Source organism: Guillardia theta (genome assembly GCF_000315625.1).
Source record: "Guillardia theta CCMP2712 unplaced genomic scaffold GUITHscaffold_161, whole genome shotgun sequence".
NCBI classification, from domain to species: domain Eukaryota; class Cryptophyceae; order Pyrenomonadales; family Geminigeraceae; genus Guillardia; species Guillardia theta.
Window position 1 is genome coordinate 18,423 of NW_005434514.1, and position 19,788 is coordinate 38,210.

The 19,788-nt window shown below is 53.3% G+C and overlaps 9 protein-coding genes across 9 annotated transcripts; 6 read left to right on the plus strand and 3 right to left on the minus strand.

Annotated features, from left to right (window-relative positions):
• Positions 1–3,098: 3,098 nt before the first annotated feature.
• On the plus strand, positions 3,099–3,428 carry GUITHDRAFT_119856 (hypothetical protein; the record flags this gene model as incomplete). Its single annotated transcript, XM_005820851.1, has 1 exon — positions 3,099–3,428. The coding sequence occupies one exon, from the start codon at positions 3,099–3,101 to the stop codon at positions 3,426–3,428; it is 330 nt and encodes a 109-aa protein (XP_005820908.1).
• Positions 3,429–3,587: 159 nt separating this feature from the next.
• On the minus strand, positions 3,588–4,706 carry GUITHDRAFT_147559 (hypothetical protein; the record flags this gene model as incomplete). The annotated part of the gene is made up of 6 exons (XM_005820852.1): positions 3,588–3,654; positions 3,729–3,827; positions 3,872–3,932; positions 3,976–4,048; positions 4,124–4,236; positions 4,289–4,706. 6 exons carry the CDS (start codon positions 4,704–4,706, stop codon positions 3,588–3,590), a joined length of 831 nt encoding a protein of 276 aa, XP_005820909.1.
• Positions 4,707–6,047: 1,341 nt separating this feature from the next.
• On the plus strand, positions 6,048–7,458 carry GUITHDRAFT_119858 (hypothetical protein; the record flags this gene model as incomplete). The annotated part of the gene is made up of 3 exons (XM_005820853.1): positions 6,048–6,149; positions 6,205–6,304; positions 6,356–7,458. The coding sequence occupies 3 exons, from the start codon at positions 6,048–6,050 to the stop codon at positions 7,456–7,458; spliced, it is 1,305 nt and encodes a 434-aa protein (XP_005820910.1).
• Positions 7,459–8,055: 597 nt separating this feature from the next.
• Positions 8,056–9,708, plus strand: GUITHDRAFT_155891 (hypothetical protein). The gene is made up of 10 exons (XM_005820854.1): positions 8,056–8,114; positions 8,164–8,215; positions 8,278–8,294; positions 8,345–8,397; positions 8,455–8,500; positions 8,546–8,601; positions 8,647–8,696; positions 8,745–8,804; positions 8,851–8,886; positions 9,513–9,708. Exons 1-10 carry the CDS (start codon positions 8,066–8,068, stop codon positions 9,553–9,555), a joined length of 462 nt encoding a protein of 153 aa, XP_005820911.1. The 5' UTR covers positions 8,056–8,065; the 3' UTR covers positions 9,556–9,708.
• A 918-nt stretch (positions 9,709–10,626) lies between these two features.
• GUITHDRAFT_147562 (hypothetical protein) lies at positions 10,627–12,588 on the plus strand (the record flags this gene model as incomplete). Its single annotated transcript, XM_005820855.1, has 17 exons — positions 10,627–10,704; positions 10,764–10,817; positions 10,874–10,909; positions 10,971–11,027; positions 11,076–11,176; positions 11,232–11,295; positions 11,341–11,393; positions 11,438–11,481; positions 11,528–11,556; positions 11,580–11,639; positions 11,683–11,711; positions 11,763–11,817; positions 11,880–11,985; positions 12,038–12,114; positions 12,165–12,242; positions 12,283–12,411; positions 12,457–12,588. 17 exons carry the CDS (start codon positions 10,627–10,629, stop codon positions 12,586–12,588), a joined length of 1,182 nt encoding a protein of 393 aa, XP_005820912.1.
• A 178-nt stretch (positions 12,589–12,766) lies between these two features.
• On the minus strand, positions 12,767–14,174 carry GUITHDRAFT_119861 (hypothetical protein; the record flags this gene model as incomplete). The annotated part of the gene is made up of 5 exons (XM_005820856.1): positions 12,767–12,971; positions 13,417–13,547; positions 13,596–13,676; positions 13,726–13,851; positions 13,899–14,174. 5 exons carry the CDS (start codon positions 14,172–14,174, stop codon positions 12,767–12,769), a joined length of 819 nt encoding a protein of 272 aa, XP_005820913.1.
• Positions 14,175–14,801: 627 nt separating this feature from the next.
• GUITHDRAFT_119862 (hypothetical protein) lies at positions 14,802–16,766 on the plus strand (the record flags this gene model as incomplete). The annotated part of the gene is made up of 16 exons (XM_005820857.1): positions 14,802–14,882; positions 14,942–14,995; positions 15,052–15,087; positions 15,149–15,205; positions 15,254–15,354; positions 15,410–15,473; positions 15,519–15,571; positions 15,616–15,659; positions 15,706–15,739; positions 15,818–15,889; positions 15,941–15,995; positions 16,058–16,163; positions 16,216–16,292; positions 16,343–16,411; positions 16,461–16,589; positions 16,635–16,766. 16 exons carry the CDS (start codon positions 14,802–14,804, stop codon positions 16,764–16,766), a joined length of 1,164 nt encoding a protein of 387 aa, XP_005820914.1.
• Positions 16,767–16,893: 127 nt separating this feature from the next.
• On the minus strand, positions 16,894–18,202 carry GUITHDRAFT_90610 (hypothetical protein). Its single transcript, XM_005820858.1, has 7 exons — positions 18,091–18,202; positions 17,838–17,978; positions 17,694–17,791; positions 17,515–17,608; positions 17,372–17,467; positions 17,213–17,328; positions 16,894–17,149 (listed from the first exon to the last, which is right to left on the minus strand). The coding sequence occupies exons 1-7, from the start codon at positions 18,112–18,114 to the stop codon at positions 16,945–16,947; spliced, it is 774 nt and encodes a 257-aa protein (XP_005820915.1). The 5' UTR covers positions 18,115–18,202; the 3' UTR covers positions 16,894–16,944.
• Positions 18,203–19,238: 1,036 nt separating this feature from the next.
• Positions 19,239–19,758, plus strand: GUITHDRAFT_155892 (hypothetical protein). The gene is made up of 3 exons (XM_005820859.1): positions 19,239–19,508; positions 19,558–19,677; positions 19,738–19,758. Exons 1-3 carry the CDS (start codon positions 19,360–19,362, stop codon positions 19,751–19,753), a joined length of 285 nt encoding a protein of 94 aa, XP_005820916.1. The 5' UTR covers positions 19,239–19,359; the 3' UTR covers positions 19,754–19,758.
• Positions 19,759–19,788: the final 30 nt, after the last annotated feature.

A 19,788-nucleotide genomic window follows, 5' to 3' on the forward strand; every position in this document is an offset into this window, starting at 1 on the left:
AGAAAGAGCAAGAGTCAGAATAGCAAGGGCAGGCAGACGGAGGGGGGGCCTTCGTCCAGCAGTCGCTGGGAAGGCGAGGCGGAGACTGCAAGGAGGGAGGGAAGGAGGGAGGGTAAGAAGAAGCGCACGCTGGGCAGCCTTTGCCCCGCAGGCTCTCTGAGTGGATGCTTCCGTGGCGACATGTGGGCGGCGTAATGGATGGTTCCTCGCTCATAGTCGCAGCTCCTCCCCTGTCGCAGTGGTAAGGATGCGCTTGTCCTGAATGAGTCGGATAGCAGCAGCGAGAGAGAGGAGCTGCTGATGGGAGCCTTGGGGGGGCAGGAGGGTGGGAGAGGAGGGTGGGGGGGTCGAGGGAGAGGAGGGAGGGAGAAGAGGGCAGGCTATCATGGCCGAGAAGAGTTTGGGAGCAGGGTCTTGGGGGAAAGGGTGAAAAGGGGCTGGGGGGGGACGCGAGTGGTAAACAAGAATAACTTCTTGGCTGGTGGACCCTCATGAAGAGAAATGTTTTCGATGGGATGTAACATATACAAAATGCTCAGCGCATTCTAGAGCCTTCGATCCCAGTCGAAGCCATTGAAACAAGAGTCTTTTCCCAGGGACGCAACGCTCGTCGATCCTTCGAGATCAAGCGTCTCCTCGCACCCCTGCAATATTTACTCTTGTTGCCCCCCAAACAGCCCCACCCGCCGCCCGATGTCCGTCCCCTCCCTCGCCTGGATGCACTGCCCCCTCCTGCTGATCCCTGATTTTTTCCTCCCTCTCTGTTCATCTGTCTCATCCCTACTTTCCCTCTCCCACCTCGTCCCCTTCTACCTCCTCCTCGTCGCAAGCATCGCAGCGCTCTCTGCTGACGGGCACGCCAAGGCGATTGTGGTATGGCTTCTCGACAGCCCGGAGGACGATGCCGACATCCCTCACAGGCACCATGATGTCTCCTTGCTCCCTACCATCTGCACATACCAAGGCCGTATCCCTCAGCATGGCTTCGACCGGCGAAAGCTGCTGCTGCCTCACTTCGGCGAGACCTTCAAGTACAGGAGGGTCGGGCTGCAGTGAGCATGAGGCCGAGTGTGCGCCTAGGCACAGCAAGAAACATGTACATAGCAGCGATAGCGTGTATACTAGCAGACTACATAAACATAAACCATAGCACAGCAATGCCCGCCTCCCCTCCCTCCTCTCCGCTGCAGGTCGATGGAGCCTGGCAAGAGTTTTGCAGGAGTGTCGTCGACGTGGGAGCCCCGAGGCAAGGGGAGCTCAGGGTGCGAGCTCAAAGAGCCTAGAGCGTCTCTGCAGCAGCATGAGCCCGTCCCTCGAGCACTGGGAAGCACAGCAGCTGAGCTACAACGGAGTTGCATACATGAATGCTCAGCGTATGAGGGCGGGCATATATGCTCTGCTGGCAGTCAGGGAGGATGTGCTTGATAATAAGATTACTTACAGGAGATGTCACGAGCACGTGCTTGTCTTACGACACGAAGGTTCCTGCTAGACGACGTTTTCTGAGATGGAGGAAACCGCCTTTTTGTAGATCCTCAACCAGGTCTACTTCTACTCGCTCATCGATGGTGCAGATGATGCGGCCCGATGACAGTTTGATCCTCTATGACGCACAAGCTAGACTCAGTCAGTGCGGGCCATCAAACCAGCGCAAGGCTTCCCCATCGCCCCCCTTAGCTTGTGACAGTGCCGGCTACCCGAAGCTCGCGCAATCATACTCAATCCCACACGCTACTTTACAGGTCTCTTTAGTCAACATACATGCATGGCGCTATCCCCAGGACCTAGGCTGCTTCCTGCACTCAGCAGCGCCTCAGCTTGGCAGGAGCAGGTACTAAGGCGTTCCGTCTCCTCTTGCCCTCCGGCCTGTCGGGGGCGAGGAAGGTGACTGGTAGAGCTTGTGCGAGTCTTGTCGGAGAGAGAGGGAGAGGGAGGCCGCCCCCCGAGGTGCAGAGAGGCTTGTGTGCTTGCGACCACTCGCAAGCTCAGACAGGAAGAGAGGGAAAGAAAGAGCAAGAGTCAGAATAGCAAGGGCAGGCAGACGGAGGGGGGGCCTTCGTCCAGCAGTCGCTGGGAAGGCGAGGCGGAGACTGCAAGGAGGGAGGGAAGGAGGGAGGGTAAGAAGAAGCGCACGCTGGGCAGCCTTTGCCCCGCAGGCTCTCTGAGTGGATGCTTCCGTGGCGACATGTGGGCGGCGTAATGGATGGTTCCTCGCTCATAGTCGCAGCTCCTCCCCTGTCGCAGTGGTAAGGATGCGCTTGTCCTGAATGAGTCGGATAGCAGCAGCGAGAGAGAGGAGCTGCTGATGGGAGCCTTGGGGGGGCAGGAGGGTGGGAGAGGAGGGTGGGGGGGTCGAGGGAGAGGAGGGAGGGAGAAGAGGGCAGGCTATCATGGCCGAGAAGAGTTTGGGAGCAGGGTCTTGGGGGAAAGGGTGAAAAGGGGCTGGGGGGGGACGCGAGTGGTAAACAAGAATAACTTCTTGGCTGGTGGACCCTCATGAAGAGAAATGTTTTCGATGGGATGTAACATATACAAAATGCTCAGCGCATTCTAGAGCCTTCGATCCCAGTCGAAGCCATTGAAACAAGAGTCTTTTCCCAGGGACGCAACGCTCGTCGATCCTTCGAGATCAAGCGTCTCCTCGCACCCCTGCAATATTTACTCTTGTTGCCCCCCAAACAGCCCCACCCGCCGCCCGAGTCCGTCCCCTCCCTCGCCTGGATGCACTGCCCCCTCCTGCTGATCCCTGATTTTTTCCTCCCTCTCTGTTCATCTGTCTCATCCCTACTTTCCCTCTCCCACCTCGTCCCCTTCTACCTCCTCCTCGTCGCAAGCATCGCAGCGCTCTCTGCTGACGGGCACGCCAAGGCGATTGTGGTATGGCTTCTCGACAGCCCGGAGGACGATGCCGACATCCCTCACAGGCACCATGATGTCTCCTTGCTCCCTACCATCTGCACATACCAAGGCCGTATCCCTCAGCATGGCTTCGACCGGCGAAAGCTGCTGCTGCCTCACTTCGGCGAGACCTTCAAGTACAGGAGGGTCGGGCTGCAGTGAGCATGAGGCCGAGTGTGCGCCTAGGCACAGCAAGAAACATGTACATAGCAGCGATAGCGTGTATACTAGCAGACTACATAAACATAAACCATAGCACAGCAATGCCCGCCTCCCCTCCCTCCTCTCCCGCTGCAGGTCGATGGAGCCTGGCAAGAGTTTTGCAGGAGTGTCGTCGACGTGGGAGCCCCGAGGCAAGGGGAGCTCAGGGTGCGAGCTCAAAGAGCCTAGAGCGTCTCTGCAGCAGCATGAGCCCGTCCCTCGAGCACTGGGAAGCACAGCAGCTGAGCTACAACGGAGTTGCATACGTGAATGCTCAGCGTATGACGCTGCTTTATTCGTGCTGCATCCTAAGGCCTGCAGGGGGATGAACTCTGCTGAAGTGCTGCCTCATAATATCATTGCTGTTGATGAGCGTTGATTTCAAGTCAAGCAGAAGCCACCCAGGTAACACAATCCCCTTCTGTGCAGGTCAGAAGGAACGCTGGATGCACACTGACAGAATGACCCAGCAGGATCTGACATCCATCTTACAAAGGTCTTTGGAGATTTGGTTCACACTTAGAGACCACCGTTTTATCGGCGACATGGAAGTAGCTGAAAACCATCGACATGTTTATGAAGAGAATCGAAGTGAATCAAATTGGCACAAAGCTTGAAACACCCCTCACGTCTCCTTCTGTCCTCCATTGAGATGTAGAATGCTTCCGTTCAGGGCAGGCATATTTACAGCGTGGAATATGCTCTCTGCGACCTCTTCTGGACTGATCCTGCAAACTTTCTCACAAAAGGGCAGGGGAACAAAGATTCGTACATGCGCCCCAACGAGACGAACTGCTTGAAGAATTTTTTCGCCTGCTCCTCATCCTTCATCTCTGCAAGTAAGTCAAACCCATCCCTTTGCCGTCCAGAGCAGACCTCGTTGCAGCATCGGGGTGTCTGTGAAGCCAGGACAGACGCAGACTGTGTGGATGCCGCTACCGAACAAGTCCTGTAGCAAGCATCACAAAGCTGAGCCTCGCAATGATGCCCTCGTTGCCTGCGTGATGCTCCGCATCAAACCGACTGTAGCATGCTTGGATGTAATGTAGGAGCAGCGACCTGCTACAGCCTTCTCGGACAGCGTCGAACCGATAAGGATCACCGAGGAGCCTTCCTTCATGAAGGGTCGGATAGAATCTGTCAAGCAAGGAACACGGTATAACGATTGAAGATAGCTGCATATCTCAACCTAAGATCACGCCAGGAGCGATGACGTTGATATTCAGCGAGTCTCTCATGTCCTTCACGTTGAAAGCTTTGATACTGTCTGCTCTAAAGACTGAGGCGCAATGGATGAAGGATACGCGTGATCGGCTTTCTGCTCCACCCATTGTCTCAACAACGGAGCGTGCAGCTCCTCGCGCCTCGTCAACACACGTGAGATCGAAGGAGTGCGTGCGAATGCCTGGGACGGGGCAAACAGATCTCGAGATGTTGTGAACTAGCCATCCTTCCTCCATGAGACGGCGAACCACACGCAGACCGATGCCCGAGCTTCCTCCCGACACTATCGCAACCCCAGGAGGTTTGTTGCCAGCTGAGAGAAAGCGGCAAGGTGCAGAGGTGTTTCTGAAGCGTGAGCGCCCGACCCAACCCCGGGAAAGCATGACGACCGGATTAGACAAGATGCCTGTAAAATGAGCAAAGTTGTTAGTCAAGATAACCATTCACTGCTCTTGCGTCCCTCTATCCCTGTCTCCCTCCTCCTTCCCTCCCTCCTCTTCACTGCCGGTCGCTGCGCCTACTGAGGCAGCATGAAAAGCGAACCTGTAGAGAGCAGGGTAGGGGGTACATGGTGGGACATGGTTGTACTGCAACAAAGGGGTTCTCATGACTCATAGAAGGGGTGGAGAAAATTGTTTCAGGGTGAATTTGCTCTGTACGCAGTAGGGGTGATGTGATGGAAAAGAGGGGGTGGGGGTGGAATGCGAAAGCGGTGCATGCGGAATAATTTTAGAACAGCAGGAATAATGGAGGAGAGAGCGAGAGGATGAGGCGAGCAGCAGAAGGGAAGTGTGAGAATCATGATAGACCATCATGGTTCTTGTTTGACGGTGTATCGATGCTAACGTCTACTGGCACAAGTGAGAGCAACGATCAGGCAAGGCTCTCGCTAATAGATGAAACAAGTATCGGTGTAGTATCGGGGATAATATTTGCTCAAAGTAGATCTTGTAGCTATCGGAAGGCACTAGCACAATTTTGCTATGCTGGGAAGATGGGAGAAGTATACCAAGCAACATCGGAGAGCTGCCAAGTCACAATCCAAACTCACATGAAAATTGACCCTGTTTCAGATGTTGCAGGATCAGCCTCCCATCGTTGTTCGAGCGGAGTTACTGCACAAGTAATCTCTCGTCTACTTCTTTATTTTGATTGATCGCTGTCTCTGATAGCGTGCCAATCGAGGGAGTAGAAATTGAACCCTACGTTTTGATACAATTAGCTAATGGCCAAAATCGACAGGTCAAGGGCGAGAGGATATTGTACCAAGTCACGTTTTCTTGTAGGTGACTGATGATGATGAGAATGTGCTGTTCAAGTGGTCGCGATGTGAATTCACCGCATCATCGGATACACAGGTCTCACTCGTCAAAATCTCTGTTCTTCCCTAACTTGAAGAGTAGGATGGGCCGAAAACCTGTATAATAACCGGAAAGGTTGCGACGCTTGTCTTTTGCCTGCCTGCTGTGTGGTTAACTGGTGTTCCCATTAGCCGGCTACAATGCAATGCTTGCTGCCTGATGTGACCTTCGAGATTGATGGTCAAGAGTACACACAGGAACATGCTTATTTTGCTTCGGTGAGGCTTTGACGTGTTTTTGACGTGTTTGTTGTTTCAATCATTTCGTAATGTTTGCTGTTCCACAAGGTGGAAGAGTTTCTCAAAGCTTGGCCAATGCACAAGAGGCACAGGTTCTGAGACTGCATGCTTCCAGCATCTCTGAATGTTCCTTGCGTCCATTCTTTCATCCTCTAGGCGCGAAGGAGTGGATGCACCGAAGCCGCGTCGACAGGATCCATCCAGAGATTTTGTGAATGTTTGGCAGGTGAGAGGAGATAAACCGTCACGTTGAACTCCTGTTGACTAATGCCATCTTGAAGGAAATTGGACAAAGTCGCATTTATGTTCCACAAAAACAAGATGTGGGGCGAATCCTCAAGCTAGAATGTATTCCCATCAGTCAAAATGGCTTGTACACAGGTGAGGAGGTGACTGCCTAGGATGAAATTGTGATGTACACGGATGAAACAGGAAAGTCGGTCAGTGTGGAGTCTGCAGAAGTGATGCAAGCAACCCCTGTAGCGCCCTCGAGGAGCATGATTGAGATCCCCCAGCCCCCCAACAGCTTTGATCCTCGCTCACCGAAAGCCACTTTCAAAGTTCTCACGTACAACTGTTTAGCGGACATCTACGCGTCTCCTCAGGTCTATCCTTACACGCCTTCCTGGGCTCTCGCTTGGAACTACAGGAAGCGAAATTTGCTTCGAGAGATTCTGAGCTACAAGGCAGACATCTTAGCCCTTCAAGAAGTGCAAGCGGATCATTGGAAAGAGTTCTTGGAACCAGAGTTTGACAATGCGGGGTATCAGGGAGTGTACAAACAGAAGACGAGAGAAAGCATGGGTCAGGATGGCAAGATGGACGGCTGTGCCATCTTGTTCCGCAAGTCTCGGTTCGCACTGATCGAGAAGCATGCGCTTGAGTTCAACCACGTCGCCATTTCCAGAGCCAGGGGAGTCGGAGGACAGAAGAGTGGGCTCAGCGAGAAAGCGCTGCAGTGCTTGCTGAAGGGAAATGTTGCGCTCGTGCTCGTGCTAGAGATTCTCGTTAACGGACAACCGGCAGGGCACATGGGACGAATCTGTGTCGCAACGACGCACATCTTTCAGAACCAAGGCTTTCCCAACGTGAAGATGTGGCAGGTCATGACGCTCGTGCAGGAGCTGCAGAAATTTACAGTACCTCGGCAACTTCCTCTAGTCCTCACCGGAGACCTCAACTCCCAGCAGGATAGTGCAGTGTACGAGTTCCTTCAACGAGGGATCATCTCCGGCAACAACGCGGAGCTCAAAGAGGATCCGCAGGGGATCCTTGAGAACGCAGACTTGCGTCACAACCTGCAGCTGCGGGACAGCTACGTTGTGTTCGGGAAAGACTTCTACTCAAACTTCACTGCTGCTTTTGTCGGGATCCTCGACTACATCTGGCACACGGCTGACCGGCTGCGTGTCACGCGGGTGCTAGAGCAGATCGATCATGAGACGCTGACGGCATACACTGCGCTTCCGAGCCCTCAGTACTCGTCTGACCACATCGCGCTGATGTCTGAGTTCGAACTTTCTCTGGCTCGATGAATGTATAAAGATAGTGAACATTATTAAAAGACTAGAAGAATAAGAGGAAAGTTTCCTCGATCACATGTACCCGACTAGCACACTTGACCAACAACAAGACTCCTGGATGCCCCCGGGCCAACAGCCTGGGCGCAGGTAATCGAGCTGGCCTCAGATGGATTCATGTAAGTTCACAAGGACATCAAAGGAATTTGCTATTAAAGAACAGCACAATTAATTAAGTAAAACTTTCCAGCCAGTTTGTGGAGATGGCGGTGTGGGTGAAGCGGGAAGATATGGCGTTGGTGGAAGAGAGGAGCAGGAAGGGAGAGCAAAAGCAGTAAGGGAAGCAAGAGCAGAAAGGGAGACAGGAGCAGGAAGGGGGGGGCTGGAGCAGGAGGGTTTAGGTGAGGATTGATTAGTTGTACGCAAGTATAGACGGACAGAAAGGAAAGCAGGGCAGGGGGAGGAGATATGAGTTGAATTGTTTCTTTCCCGTTTTTCATCCTTCATCTAGTTTGCTCGTGATTCACGACGAGCAAGTACAAGAAGGAATTTGACCATAAAAATATTGACCAAATCGTTCACTGCACATAATCTGAGTTGCTCTATCCTTGCAGAAGCTCATATGAAGATTTCTTTTTGCGTGCTTCTTCTTCACCTGTATCTGACAGGAGGTTTGATGAGTTTTATTTTTTTTTCGTGGTTCTTATTTCTATATCAAAGCAATTCCGATCAGACGTGGCAAGTTATCCAACTCGAGCGCGGTTGCCCCGAGGTGACATGCTGATGATGCTTGATTTTCTTCATGCTGAGATGAATCTTGTTGGGATTCGTCAGTTCTTGGTCAGATTGCGGTACTTCTAAGACGTTTACACATTCATCATCATGACCATAATCATTTCAGGAGGGGGGGCAACAAGCCTGTCTGTCAACAACGTAAAAGTTTCACCAGATCCTGTGAGAGTGGAGATCATTTCGAGCAGAGCTTGTCATTCATTGACACTTTTGGTGCAGGTGGTGGCAGGCAAGAACTTCACGCTTTCTTTGGACTGCTCGACAAGTTTTTGAGATTTTCCGCTAACAGCGTTTGCTAAGCCTTCTTCAGGCGACCAAGTCTCTGACGGAACGTTCGTCATTCAAGTGTATCTCGCAGGCATCATGGTCAGCCATGGACCCTCGCGTATCCTTGTCTCACATATCTCTCAGGTCCACAAGCAGACTAACGGCATCTGCGAGGAGCACTCCTGTCCCTTCGGGTCGCTTATGTTTCATCCTGGTTTCCAACTGATGCTCGAGATTTTCAGCCCTGGGCCCGTGAATCTGGTGAGTACCACCAACATGCCCATCATCACGCCGCACGGAAGGTGAGGATGAGAATGCTGGAGCAGTCCCGTTGACATGTCATGACAGATACGATGTGAAAGTCACGGGAAGCCTACCTGATGGGTGAGGGGATCTTGCTTGGAGAAGAGCGGGGAAATTTAGGATGCACGTGCAGATGACAATGTCGATAATGATGATTCTTGATGATGTTGATGATAAGAGGATAACATTATTAGTGCTGTCGTTGTTCTTGTTCTTGTTCTTGTTCTTGTTCTTGTTCTTGTTCTTGTTCTTGTTCTTGTTCTTGTTCTTGTTCTTGTTCTTGTTCTTGTTCTTGTTCTTGTTCTTGTTCTTGTTCTTGTTCTTGTTTTATTTTGTCAAGACCACGACAATGACACATGAACTTGTCGTGTTGACGAATGATCATTTTATTTATTTAGACGGTGATATCAATTTTTTCGTGTAAAGCAGGTGTTTTGTTGTTGTAAGGACCCCTGATGAAGATAGAAATATTATGATTGATGATGACGACAGCGGTGATGAAAGAGAAAAACATTTTGACGAGGAAGTGAAAATGAATATGATAACAATGATGGCGACCAACGATTGTCCTGAGTGTAACAAATATGACTATGATGATGAAAATGATGATCGGGTCCCGAAACCGTGAAAACTGTCTTCCTTGATTCGTCAAAAACGGAAATTATGGCAATGAGATTATGTTGAATCGATTAATGATATTTATGCAGGCTTCCGGCCATCTGCGCTGATATTCAATTTTCTGTGGTGTGAAGATTCAACCGAGTGCAAGAATATCAAGTGTAATATGGATTCAAAATCCCTTAGTCTTATCTCCCTCCTTCGGCTCTCTATTCATTTTCGATCAATACTGAATGCTCTTCAACATGGATGAATCATGTAGTGCTAACGAACTAAACTTTGATCTTGATGCTTCTTTCAAGTTTGTGTCAGCCAAGGAATCCTCCGCATCAAACGTCTGCTATCACTCCTCTACTCCTCGCTTCTCTTGCCGCATGTTCCGTTCCCTGTAAGACATCGCTCCCCTCCCGAGGGTTCACTCTTACACTCGCATCCACCCACCCTACTCCCACCCCTGCAGGCACGTACCTCTGCAACATCCAGCTACTCTCCGATTGCCGCCCCTGCTCTCAAATTTCAAAATATGAACAAAATATTTCAAACTATCCCAATATCTTACCTACCATCTTTCAAAATTTGGACTCAGGTCCGAGGCATGGTTTGGCTCCCTTGTGAAAACTTGATGGTAGGGTGGGTAGGGTGAGGGGTGGTGCTCGGGGTCGCATCAAAATGAGAGGGTGCATATGCAAATGAGGAAAATGTACAACTTAGAATAAGGGGGTACTTTGGGGTAAAAAGAGGGGTTATCGGGTACGACAGGAGGGGTTGTGGGCATTACTGGAGGGGTGGGTGGGTGAGAGATGGATCATGCCGACGGTCACAGAAGCGAACAGAAGAAGAAAGTGGGAGAAGAGGCAGGAAGAGGCATGAAGAGATAAGTGCTGCAGAGTGACGAGGAGAAAATGGGAGATAGGAAGACAAAGTGCATAAAAGATTGATCAAAAGCTAGCATCAGCGAGAATCGAAACAAAAGCCCGAAAAAGAAATGAAAAAGAATTTGAAGATACAAGAAATCCGAACTATAAGTGAAAACAGATACAAGAAATCCGAACTATAAGCTGATTGGATCGAGAGAGGAAGTTGAATTGCAAGAAGTAGTTGGATTCAGAGGACTGCTGCACATATTCCTTCATAACCTGTTATGCAGTCTCGTTTCTTTGAAATTCATGGCTGAGAATCAATATTGAACATCGAGAGTAAATAATGAACGAAGAACCCGAAATAGCTGTCAAGTACACCTACGACCAACTACAGGACAAGTGGAAACGCGAAAAAGTCCAGGTACTCCCATTGCAGCTGCCCCCGTCAACCTCCTTCAAGCGTGTGAGAGTGCTCGGTAGGTTACTTTTGCTGACAAACCCTTTGCTCAAGGAGGGATGAGGGTTTGCTACAAGGTGAGAGGTCCCTTGCATTGACCCAAGGTTTCTGATATCACTTGATGTCATCCTAGATGGTACAAGTCTCTCCGCCCATCGAAGGAGTGCTGGTAACTCGTCTCAATCCCATGTGAGCACGTGCCGGATCAACCGCTCACCGACGTGTACAAGGTTGCAAAGATGTTCACCAAGCAAGTCAAACCCGAGATCTACTTCGAGGAAGCCATGGTGACATGCGTCCTTGCCTCTGGTGCGACAGGCTGAGTCCCGTGCAAGACCCAGATGCTTGCGGACAGCTACGCTCTTGAGTTCAACAAGAGAAGCAGGAAGAGGAAAGTCTGCTTCCTACCTGTCAGTGTCTACCAATTGCGAGAGAGGTGACATAGTCGCCCACGTGACGCTCGATGCTGACGCTTGTCGATCCGATGCCAGAGGAGGTCAGTTGGTGAATGTCGAGCCGTTTCTGAAAGGCGACTACATCAAGCATAACGACAATGTAGTCCGGGCATGCCGTGTGCAACCATGACGTTGTGCTTGTCAGGATGGAAACGTTGAGACAGGGGATGAGTTACCACAGGCCTTCAGCCACTTCTCGTGAGGGTGAGGAGGGTTGATAGCTCCGCTGATCCAGTCGCAAGATGGGAAGCGAGCAACGGTCAGCTGCTGATCGTCGACATCCAAGGTGGGTCTGTTAGGGTGTCATGTCCGACGGTGATCCGTCTTGTCAGGGGTGGCAAACTTCTACACCGACCCGCAAGTGGGTTGAACGGGTCCGAGTAGGTTCACATTGACAGAGCGTTTTGTCAGATCCATAGTCAGGACGGCCAGAGCTTTGGGCAGGTCCGTGCATGTCGCATGCTGCACTCAGTTGACTGTCGTGCAGGGCAACTTGGGCATGAAGGGGATAGAGAGGTCTTGTATCCTACTCCCCTTGCCAGGACAGGTCTTGACGCTTCTTGACAGCTTCTTGAGTACACACACGTGCAACAGCATATGCCGCTCGTTGCGGCTTCCACAGGTCAGCAGCTGCTTCGGCAAGCCACTGCCGTATTAGCGGCGCTCATGACTCGCTTGCTCCAGTATCAATTCGGCCGATGCGTCGAGGAGGTCGAGGAACAGCAGCTGCACAAGCAAGCCCTGGTAGACGACGACCGCAGGAGTCAGTCGCCGTTGAGATGGAACTCAGGTGGGCAGCAGGACGTTGGTTGGTTGACAGTCGCTCACATTGCGATGTTAAGGCAACGCCTACGGGAGAGGGCTTGAGCGTGCGGTGTCGTCCATCACCTCGGACGACTCTCCTCCGAAAGACCGACGGGTCAGGAGGCCTCGCGATCGTCCTCGCACAGCGTTGACGCTGCTGGACAGGTCCGAGAACGACCTGCTTCAGGGTACTCACTCAATGACGAGCTCGACCCGGGATGTAAACCACCGACGGTCGGGCCCGTGCGCGTCTGATGCGGATGCTCGGTGACGCAGCTCGCAGGGTCTCTCAATGCACAAGCCGATAGCCAAGAATGCCGGAGGAAAGAAGAAGCTGATGAGCTCATTTGATGACTTGGATGAGGGGCCGGCAGTCAGCTCCTTCGAGTTCCAGGGCCTCAGGCTGAGCAACGTGAGCCCGCGGCCCTCTCCCTCTCTTTCTCATGTCTGTCTGCAGGAGGAGCCAGCCGAAGCTCCTTCGAGCGCCTCGACGAGGAACTACAGCACCAGCAAGAAGGCCCCCTCAGCTCATCGGTCAAAGAGAGACACCTCTCCCGTCTGGCGAGGCAACAGCGAGCATGACTGGTAGACGTCGGCTGGGGGTAGCGCGCGCTCCTCTAGACCAGAAGTGAGCAAGGGGCTGCCTAGCTCGAGACTGCTTGTCTCATGACAGAGGGAGGCGGCTAGGGGAGGTCAGCGCCACGAGCAGCCACCTTTCTCTCCCATCTCTCTATGCTTGATAGCTTTCGACGAGCTACATCTTACAATCATCTCGCCTCCTTGCCCTTGCTGCCCTCCTTCTCCTTGCCCTCCTTGTCTCTCGACGGCACGACGGTCCTCAGCGATGCCATCTTCTCAGACATTGCTGAGCGGAAAGACGTGGCGATGTCTGTGAGCTCAGCAGGAGGAGGAGGAGGGTCACTCACACCAGTCGACAACCCACACATCCTGACAAGCTCCGGCAGCTTGTCCCTGCTCTCTCGTCAGCCATCTTGCTTCTTCTCGCCACTCTTCTGTATCGTACGAGCAGATACAAGAGAAGGATGAGAGAGTCAGTCCTCCGTCAGCTGGGCTTGAGCGCCTTGTGGTAGCCATCGTTTCGGGCTTTGCTCGCAGTCATGACCCAACAACCGCTCCCTGGAGGTTCTAGCGACTGATAGACGACTTTACATACAATCAATCATTAGATACCAACACAACGAAAGATATCTACATGCGCGACAAGCACAAAGACTCCATTTGCGATCGGTTTCTTCATGCAGAGACTAATGGACTCATGCGATAGTAGTAGTAGTCAAGTTTGTTAGAAGTCTACATCTCACGCTTGGCAGAGCGGCCCATTTTCGATAGCCTGTTGTGGCATCCTCATGCGATTTATCCTTGCAGAGGAGGTCCGAGCGCGTGTGTGGCTGCTGACCTACACCAGTCTTGTATCATGTCTGCTAAGCTCATCTCCTCCTCCTCCTCCTCCTCCTCCGAGCACATCTCCATCCCCGTGCTCTCCCTCTTCCTTTTTCCCACGTCGCTTTCCTCCTCGTCCACGTCGTCCTGCACAGCGTCAGCACCTTCCATCAGCGTGTAGGTCCGAGCTCTCACCTCAGCCAGTGGTCTTTCCGTTTCCATCCTCTCCTGGAAGGCGGCATACAAGTGCTGTACCCCGAGTACGCGGCTCGCCCACTGTTGTCCTGTCATGCCGTACGAGACCAGCACACTCGGCGTTTCTCACCGCAAGGTATGGCTTCGCTACTAGCCCCTCGTCGTTGGTAAGCACGTCTTCAAGGATACTCGAGAGATGGTCGCTCCTGTCGGTCTTGCCTCCTCTTGCCTCCTGCGCAAGCGTCTCTTGCAAGTCCTGACCGGTGCGTTAGGACTCCTGCCACCCGGACTCCCACGGGTCACCTTGCTGAAGCTTCCAATCTCCGAGAACACCATCCTCATTTCTCCTTGCTTGGCCGCCTTGCCCTGTCTGTACTTGTACGCCACCTCCCTCACCGCATGAAATCGAAAGTCTTCCGCATCCAGCGTTCTCTTGACGAGGCTGCCTTCTGGGACAAGGCTGGGGGGCATGAGGAGGAGCTCAGTCGGCATGGAAGCAAGGTTCTGTTTGGGTTTTGCCTGCAGTCGCTTTGACTCCGTGGATGAGATTCCAAACGGTGAGTTATTGTTGATGTTCATTGGTCATCAGGTGGAAAGGATGTGGCGGTGCAAACTACGTCAAGAGGTCGCAATATGGAAGGGGTCGCTTAAATCCGTACCATGTCAGGGTCAAGATAGGTGCAATCGTGCAGTGAAACCGTGACGCCTGCCACCCTCTCCTTGTAAGCGATAAGTCTCATTACCTACCACCCCTCTCCTGCCCTTTCTTGTACCCCATCTGGCTACTTGTTTGACTGTGAAGGGATCGACTCCACCCCCACCCACTCCAATGAGGATTCCGAAAAGACTCGCTTTGGTACCTCTCACGCAAAGACGCGTAACAACACCCTCACCCGCTCACTAGACTCCAAAGAACCCTACCCCAAAGAACTTTCGAAACAACCCCACCTGTCGAATAACCACCAGAAACACAACGTTTGTGAGTTGACCACTCTAAGTGAGATTCGAAACAAGAACATTTCAAGATGCTCAGAGAACGTCACTGATCTGCTGAGATCTCTCGACACGGTGAAGCAGTGATGCAGCCTGATCAATCAATAGGATAGAACACAAATAATGAGCAAAAAGAGAGAATCAAGAAACAAAACATTTCATATTGACCTGTTATGCAGTCTCGCCTCTAATCGTGTTAGCAGACCCATCCAAATGAGATACGAGGAGCCCGAAATAGCTGTCAAGTACACCTACGACCAACTACAGGACAAGTGGAAACGCGAAAAAGTCCAGGTACTCCCATTGCAGCTGCCCCCGTCAACCTCCTTCAAGCGTGTGAGAGTGCTCGGTAGGTTACCCTCGCACATAGTCCCTTAATCCAAGGAAGGATGATGGTTTGCTACAAGGTGAGAGGTCCCTTGCATTGACCCAAGGCTTCTGATATCACTTGATGTCATCCTAGATGGTACAAGTCTCTCCGCCCATCGAAGGAGTTCTGGTAACTCGTCTCAATCCCATGTGAGCACGTGCCGGATCAACCGCTCACCGACGTGTACAAGGTTGCAAAGATGTTCACCAAGCAAGTCAAACCCGAGATCTACTTCGAGGAAGCCATGGTGACATGCGTCCTTGCCTCTGGTGCGACAGGCTGAGTCCCGTGCAAGACCCAGATGCTTGCGGACAGCTACGCTCTTGAGTTCAACAAGAGAAGCAGGAAGAGGAAAGTCTGCTTCCTACCTGTCAGTGTCTACCAATTGCGAGAGAGGTGACATAGTCGCCCACGTGACGCTCGATGCTGACGCTTGTCGATCCGATGCCAGAGGAGGTCAGTTAGTGAATGTCGAGCCGTTTCTGAAAGGCGACTACATCAAGCATAACGACAATGTAGTCCGGGCATGCCGTGTGCAACCATGACGTTGTGCTTGTCAGGATGGAAACGTTGAGACAGGGGATGAGTTACCACAGGCCTTCAGCCACTTCTCGTGAGGGTGAGGAGGGTTGGTAGCTCCGCTGATCCAGTCGCAAGATGGGAAGCGAGCAACGGTCAGCTGCTGATCGTCGACATCCAAGGTGGGTCTCTTAGGGTGTCATGTCCGACGGTGATCCGTCTTGTCAGGGGTGGCAAACTTCTACACCGACCCGCAAGTGGGGTGAGCGGGTCCGAGTAGGTTTACATTGACAGAGGGGTTTGTCAGATCCATAGTCAGGACGGCCAGAGCTTTGGGCAGGTCCGTGCATGTCGCATGCTGCACTCAGTTGACTGTCGTGCAGGGCAACTTGGGCATGAAGGGGATAGAGAGGTCTTGTATCCTACTCCCCTTGCCAGGACAGGTCTTGACGCTTCTTGACAGCTTCTTGAGTACACACACGTGCAACAGTATATGCCGCTCGTTGCGGCTTCCACAGGTCAGCAGCTGCTTCAGCAAGCCACTGCCGTATCAGCGGCGCTCATGACTCGCTTGCTCCAGTATCAATTCGGCCGATGCGTCGAGGAGGTCGAGGAACAGCAGCTGCACAAGCAAGCCCTGGTAGACGACGACCGCAGGAGTCAGTCGCCGTTGAGATGGAACTCAGGTGGGCAGCAGGACGTTGGTTGGTTGACAGTCGCTGACATTGCGATGCTAAGGCAACGCCTACGGGAGAGGGCTTGAGCGTGCAGTGTCGTCCATCACCTCGGACGACTCTCCTCCGAAAGACCGACGGGTCAGGAGGCCTCGCGATCGTCCTCGCACAGCGTTGACGCTGCTGGACAGGTCCGAGAACGACCTGCTTCAGGGTACTCACTCAATGACGAGCTCGACCCGGGATGTAAACCACCGACGGTCGGGCCCGTGCGCGTCTGATGCGGATGCTCGGTGACGCAGCTTGCAGGGTCTCTCAATGCACAAGCCGATAGCCAAGATCGTGCGGAGAAAGAAGAAGCTGCTTGGCCTCTGCCACATCCATGATGAGGGGCCGGCAGTCAGCTCCTTCGAGTTCCAGGGCCTCAGGCTGAGCAACGTGAGCACGCGGCCCTCTCCCTCTCTTTCTCATGTCTGTCTGCAGGAGGAGCCAGCCGAAGCTCCTTCGAGCGCCTCGACGAGGAACTACAGCACCAGCAAGAAGGCCCCCTCAGCTCATCGGTCAAAGAGAGACACCTCTCCCGTCTGGCGAGGCAACAGCGAGCATGACTGGTAGACGTCAGCTGGGGGTAGCGCGCGCTCCTCTAGACCAGAAGTGAGCAAGGGGCTGCCTAGCTCGAGACTGCTTGTCTCATGACAGAGGGAGGCGGCTAGTGGAGGTCAGCGACACGAGCAGCCACCTTGCTCTCCCATCTCTCTATGCTTGATAGCTTTCGACGAGCTACATCTTACAATCATCTCGCCTCCTTGCCCTTGCTGCCCTCCTTCTCCTTGCCCTCCTTGTCTCTCGACGGCACGACGGTCCTCAGCGATGCCATCTTCTCAGACATTGCTGAGCGGAAAGACGTGGCGATGTCTGTGAGCTCAGCAGGAGGAGGAGGAGGGTCACTCACACCAGTCGACAACCCGCACATCCTGACAAGCTCCGGCAGCTTGTCCCTGCTCTCTCGTCAGCCACCTGCCCTCCCCACCTATCTTGCTCTCCTCCGCTTTAGCTCTCACCTGTAGTCCCAGTGACCCATCACAGCTCCTGTGAGGTCAAGGTTTTCAAGAGCAGGATGCAGCTCCTTCCCCTCCACCGGCTGGATCGCCTGGAGTCCAGCTACCGTCCTCAGCAGCTGCACCATCGTCAGCAGTAGATTATTTCGAGCTGTCCACTACCTGTCCAGCCCTGTAGATAAAACCGAGCACCCAGTCATTCTGACAGAAGCCATTGACGAGTCGGTGGCCGCAAACTGACGCTGCCGTCTCCCAATCCTTCAGCCCAAGGTCAGCTGAAAAGAGCTGGGAAGCTAAGCAATGACCTGAGGGTTGGAGGTGTCGGGGGTTCCCAAGCAGATAGCTGTCTCGACGATGCCGCGGCCTTGAGCTCCATTTTTTGCGAGGTGTAGAAGACATCTGACGAGATCGAAGTCACAAAGTAGATCAAGCAAAGAAAGGGCATGGTAGTGAGAAAGAAAGAGGTGCAAAGAAAGAGTCGCACTTGAAGATCAGCCTTGCACCCATCCCGAAGCCAACCAGCGTGATCGGACGATAGCCATGTGCTCTCTTCATCAGCGTATTCGCTAACATCTCTCCTGCCTGAGAAGCGTCAGCTTGTAGCTGGGGAGCAGCTGAGTTGGATCACCTGGTCTGCTCGGATCTGCACCATAGCCCACGTGTTGTCAATCCAACCCGACCAGCTGATGAGCTTGCGGGGCCACGTGAGGGAAGCGAAGGCTGCGCCCAGCACCAGGTCGCCTGCTGTTTGTACAGCCCAGGACTTCACCTGCTCGGGTGTGTGAGATTGAAGAGTAGAGACCCGAGAAGGAAAGGGGGCGGAAGGAAAGGGGGGCGGGGGGCGGACGGGCGGACAGAGGGAAAGGCAGCAAGAGCAGGACCTCTGACTTGAGGTAGTTCTGCATGATGTTTCCCAGGTTGAGCTGTTCCTTCGTCTCCCACCGCAGGGCTAGGGCATCACCTCCGTCACTGACGTTTTTACAGAGCGCCTCATCCCACGCCTTCCAAGGGTTGTCCTCCGAGTTGTTCAGCCACCCTGTCACCCCAACCACGATCGGCAGCCCCGGGCTGACATCCACGATGTCAAACTCGAACTCCTTCACCTCCCCGATCCTTCGCGCCACCTTGGAGCCCACCAGCCCAGCTCCGTATCCACCAAAACTCACCCCCACCACAGCTGAGATCCCTGACACCGTCCCTGCGCTCAGCGCCACGTGAAGGGCTCCTACCCCCACCGTCGTCCCCGCCATCCCCAGACCAGCGACCAGCGCAGGGACGGCGAGGCCGCCGGAGAGGCCGATGATGGCGCCTCCCACCACTGCTCCTCCTCCTACGATGGCCCACTGGCGCAACCTGCTGGTTCCTCCTGCTGTCTCCTTCTCCTTGTCCGCCGCGAGCTTCTGGTTCTTGGACGCCTGCAGGACCCTTTTGATGATCTCCTCGAAGAATGCCACCTCCGCCGACGCTACCCACTTCCATGGCACCTTCAGCTCTTTGCACAGACGTCGCAGCATGCCGCGTCCTCGAGCGTCGTACCTCGCTGTCCCCACAGTCGTCGCCAGCGCCAACCAGCAGACCGTCCACCTCAAGTCCGGCGAGTTCACCACGTCCTCGCTCACCGCAAGGTCCCTTGCACAGATTGGGCCAGCCACAGGAGCATCCTCGCCAGCGACCTTAGCGGTAGCAGAAACAGAAGCGGAAGCAGAAGCAGAAGCAGCTGCAGAAGCAGAAGCAGCTGCAGAAGCAGAAGCAGCTGCAGAAGCAGAAGCAGAAGCAGAAGCAGAAGCAGAAGCAGAAGCAGAAGCAGAAGCAGAAGCAGCAGGCTCTTCCATTTGACCTCCCAGTCCCTCTTTGACTGGCTGAGCTGGGCAAGACAATTCATCCTCCTGCAAGACCCAGGGCTCCTCCACTCGCTCCGCGGCAACTTGGCCTCCTGCTTGAAACTTCACTTCCTCCGCGTTTCCTCTCGTGTCGACAGTCTCGTCGGCGTCTTGGAATCTCTCAGGACGAGGAGAAGAAGGAGGTTTAGGTTGTTGGTCTAGGTCTGAGACTTGTCCCAGACTCTTAGACTCAGCCTCATCGCTGCTTCCGATACCCTCACTGTCCTCTTCTTGCCTCCACCCATGCTCCTTCTGTTCTTCATCATTACCATGCTCCTGGTCCTGGTCCTGGTCCTGGTCCTGGTCCTGGTCCTGGTCCTGGTCCTGGTCCTGGTCCTGGTCCTGGTCCTGGTCCTGGTCCTGGTCCTGGTCCTGGTCCTGGTCCTGCTCCTCATTCGACATTATCCGACATTGTGCTTCTGTCTATTCATCAGCGTTCTTTCAACCAAAGTCAAGAAAAATAATCACCATCATCTCTTTGAGCTCCTTCGATGTCTTCCTCCACTGCCTTGCTTGTCGCTTTGCCCACAGTCTCATTGTCATCGACTGCTACCTCGATTATCTTCTTGTTGGCAGCTTCAATTCTTTCTGCTCAGACGTTCAAAGAGCAGAACAGAAGAAAAAACAGACGGAGACAAAGGAAAAGACCTTGAAGGTAGGATGACAAGTTCTCAATGTTCATGTCGAAACTGCTCATAG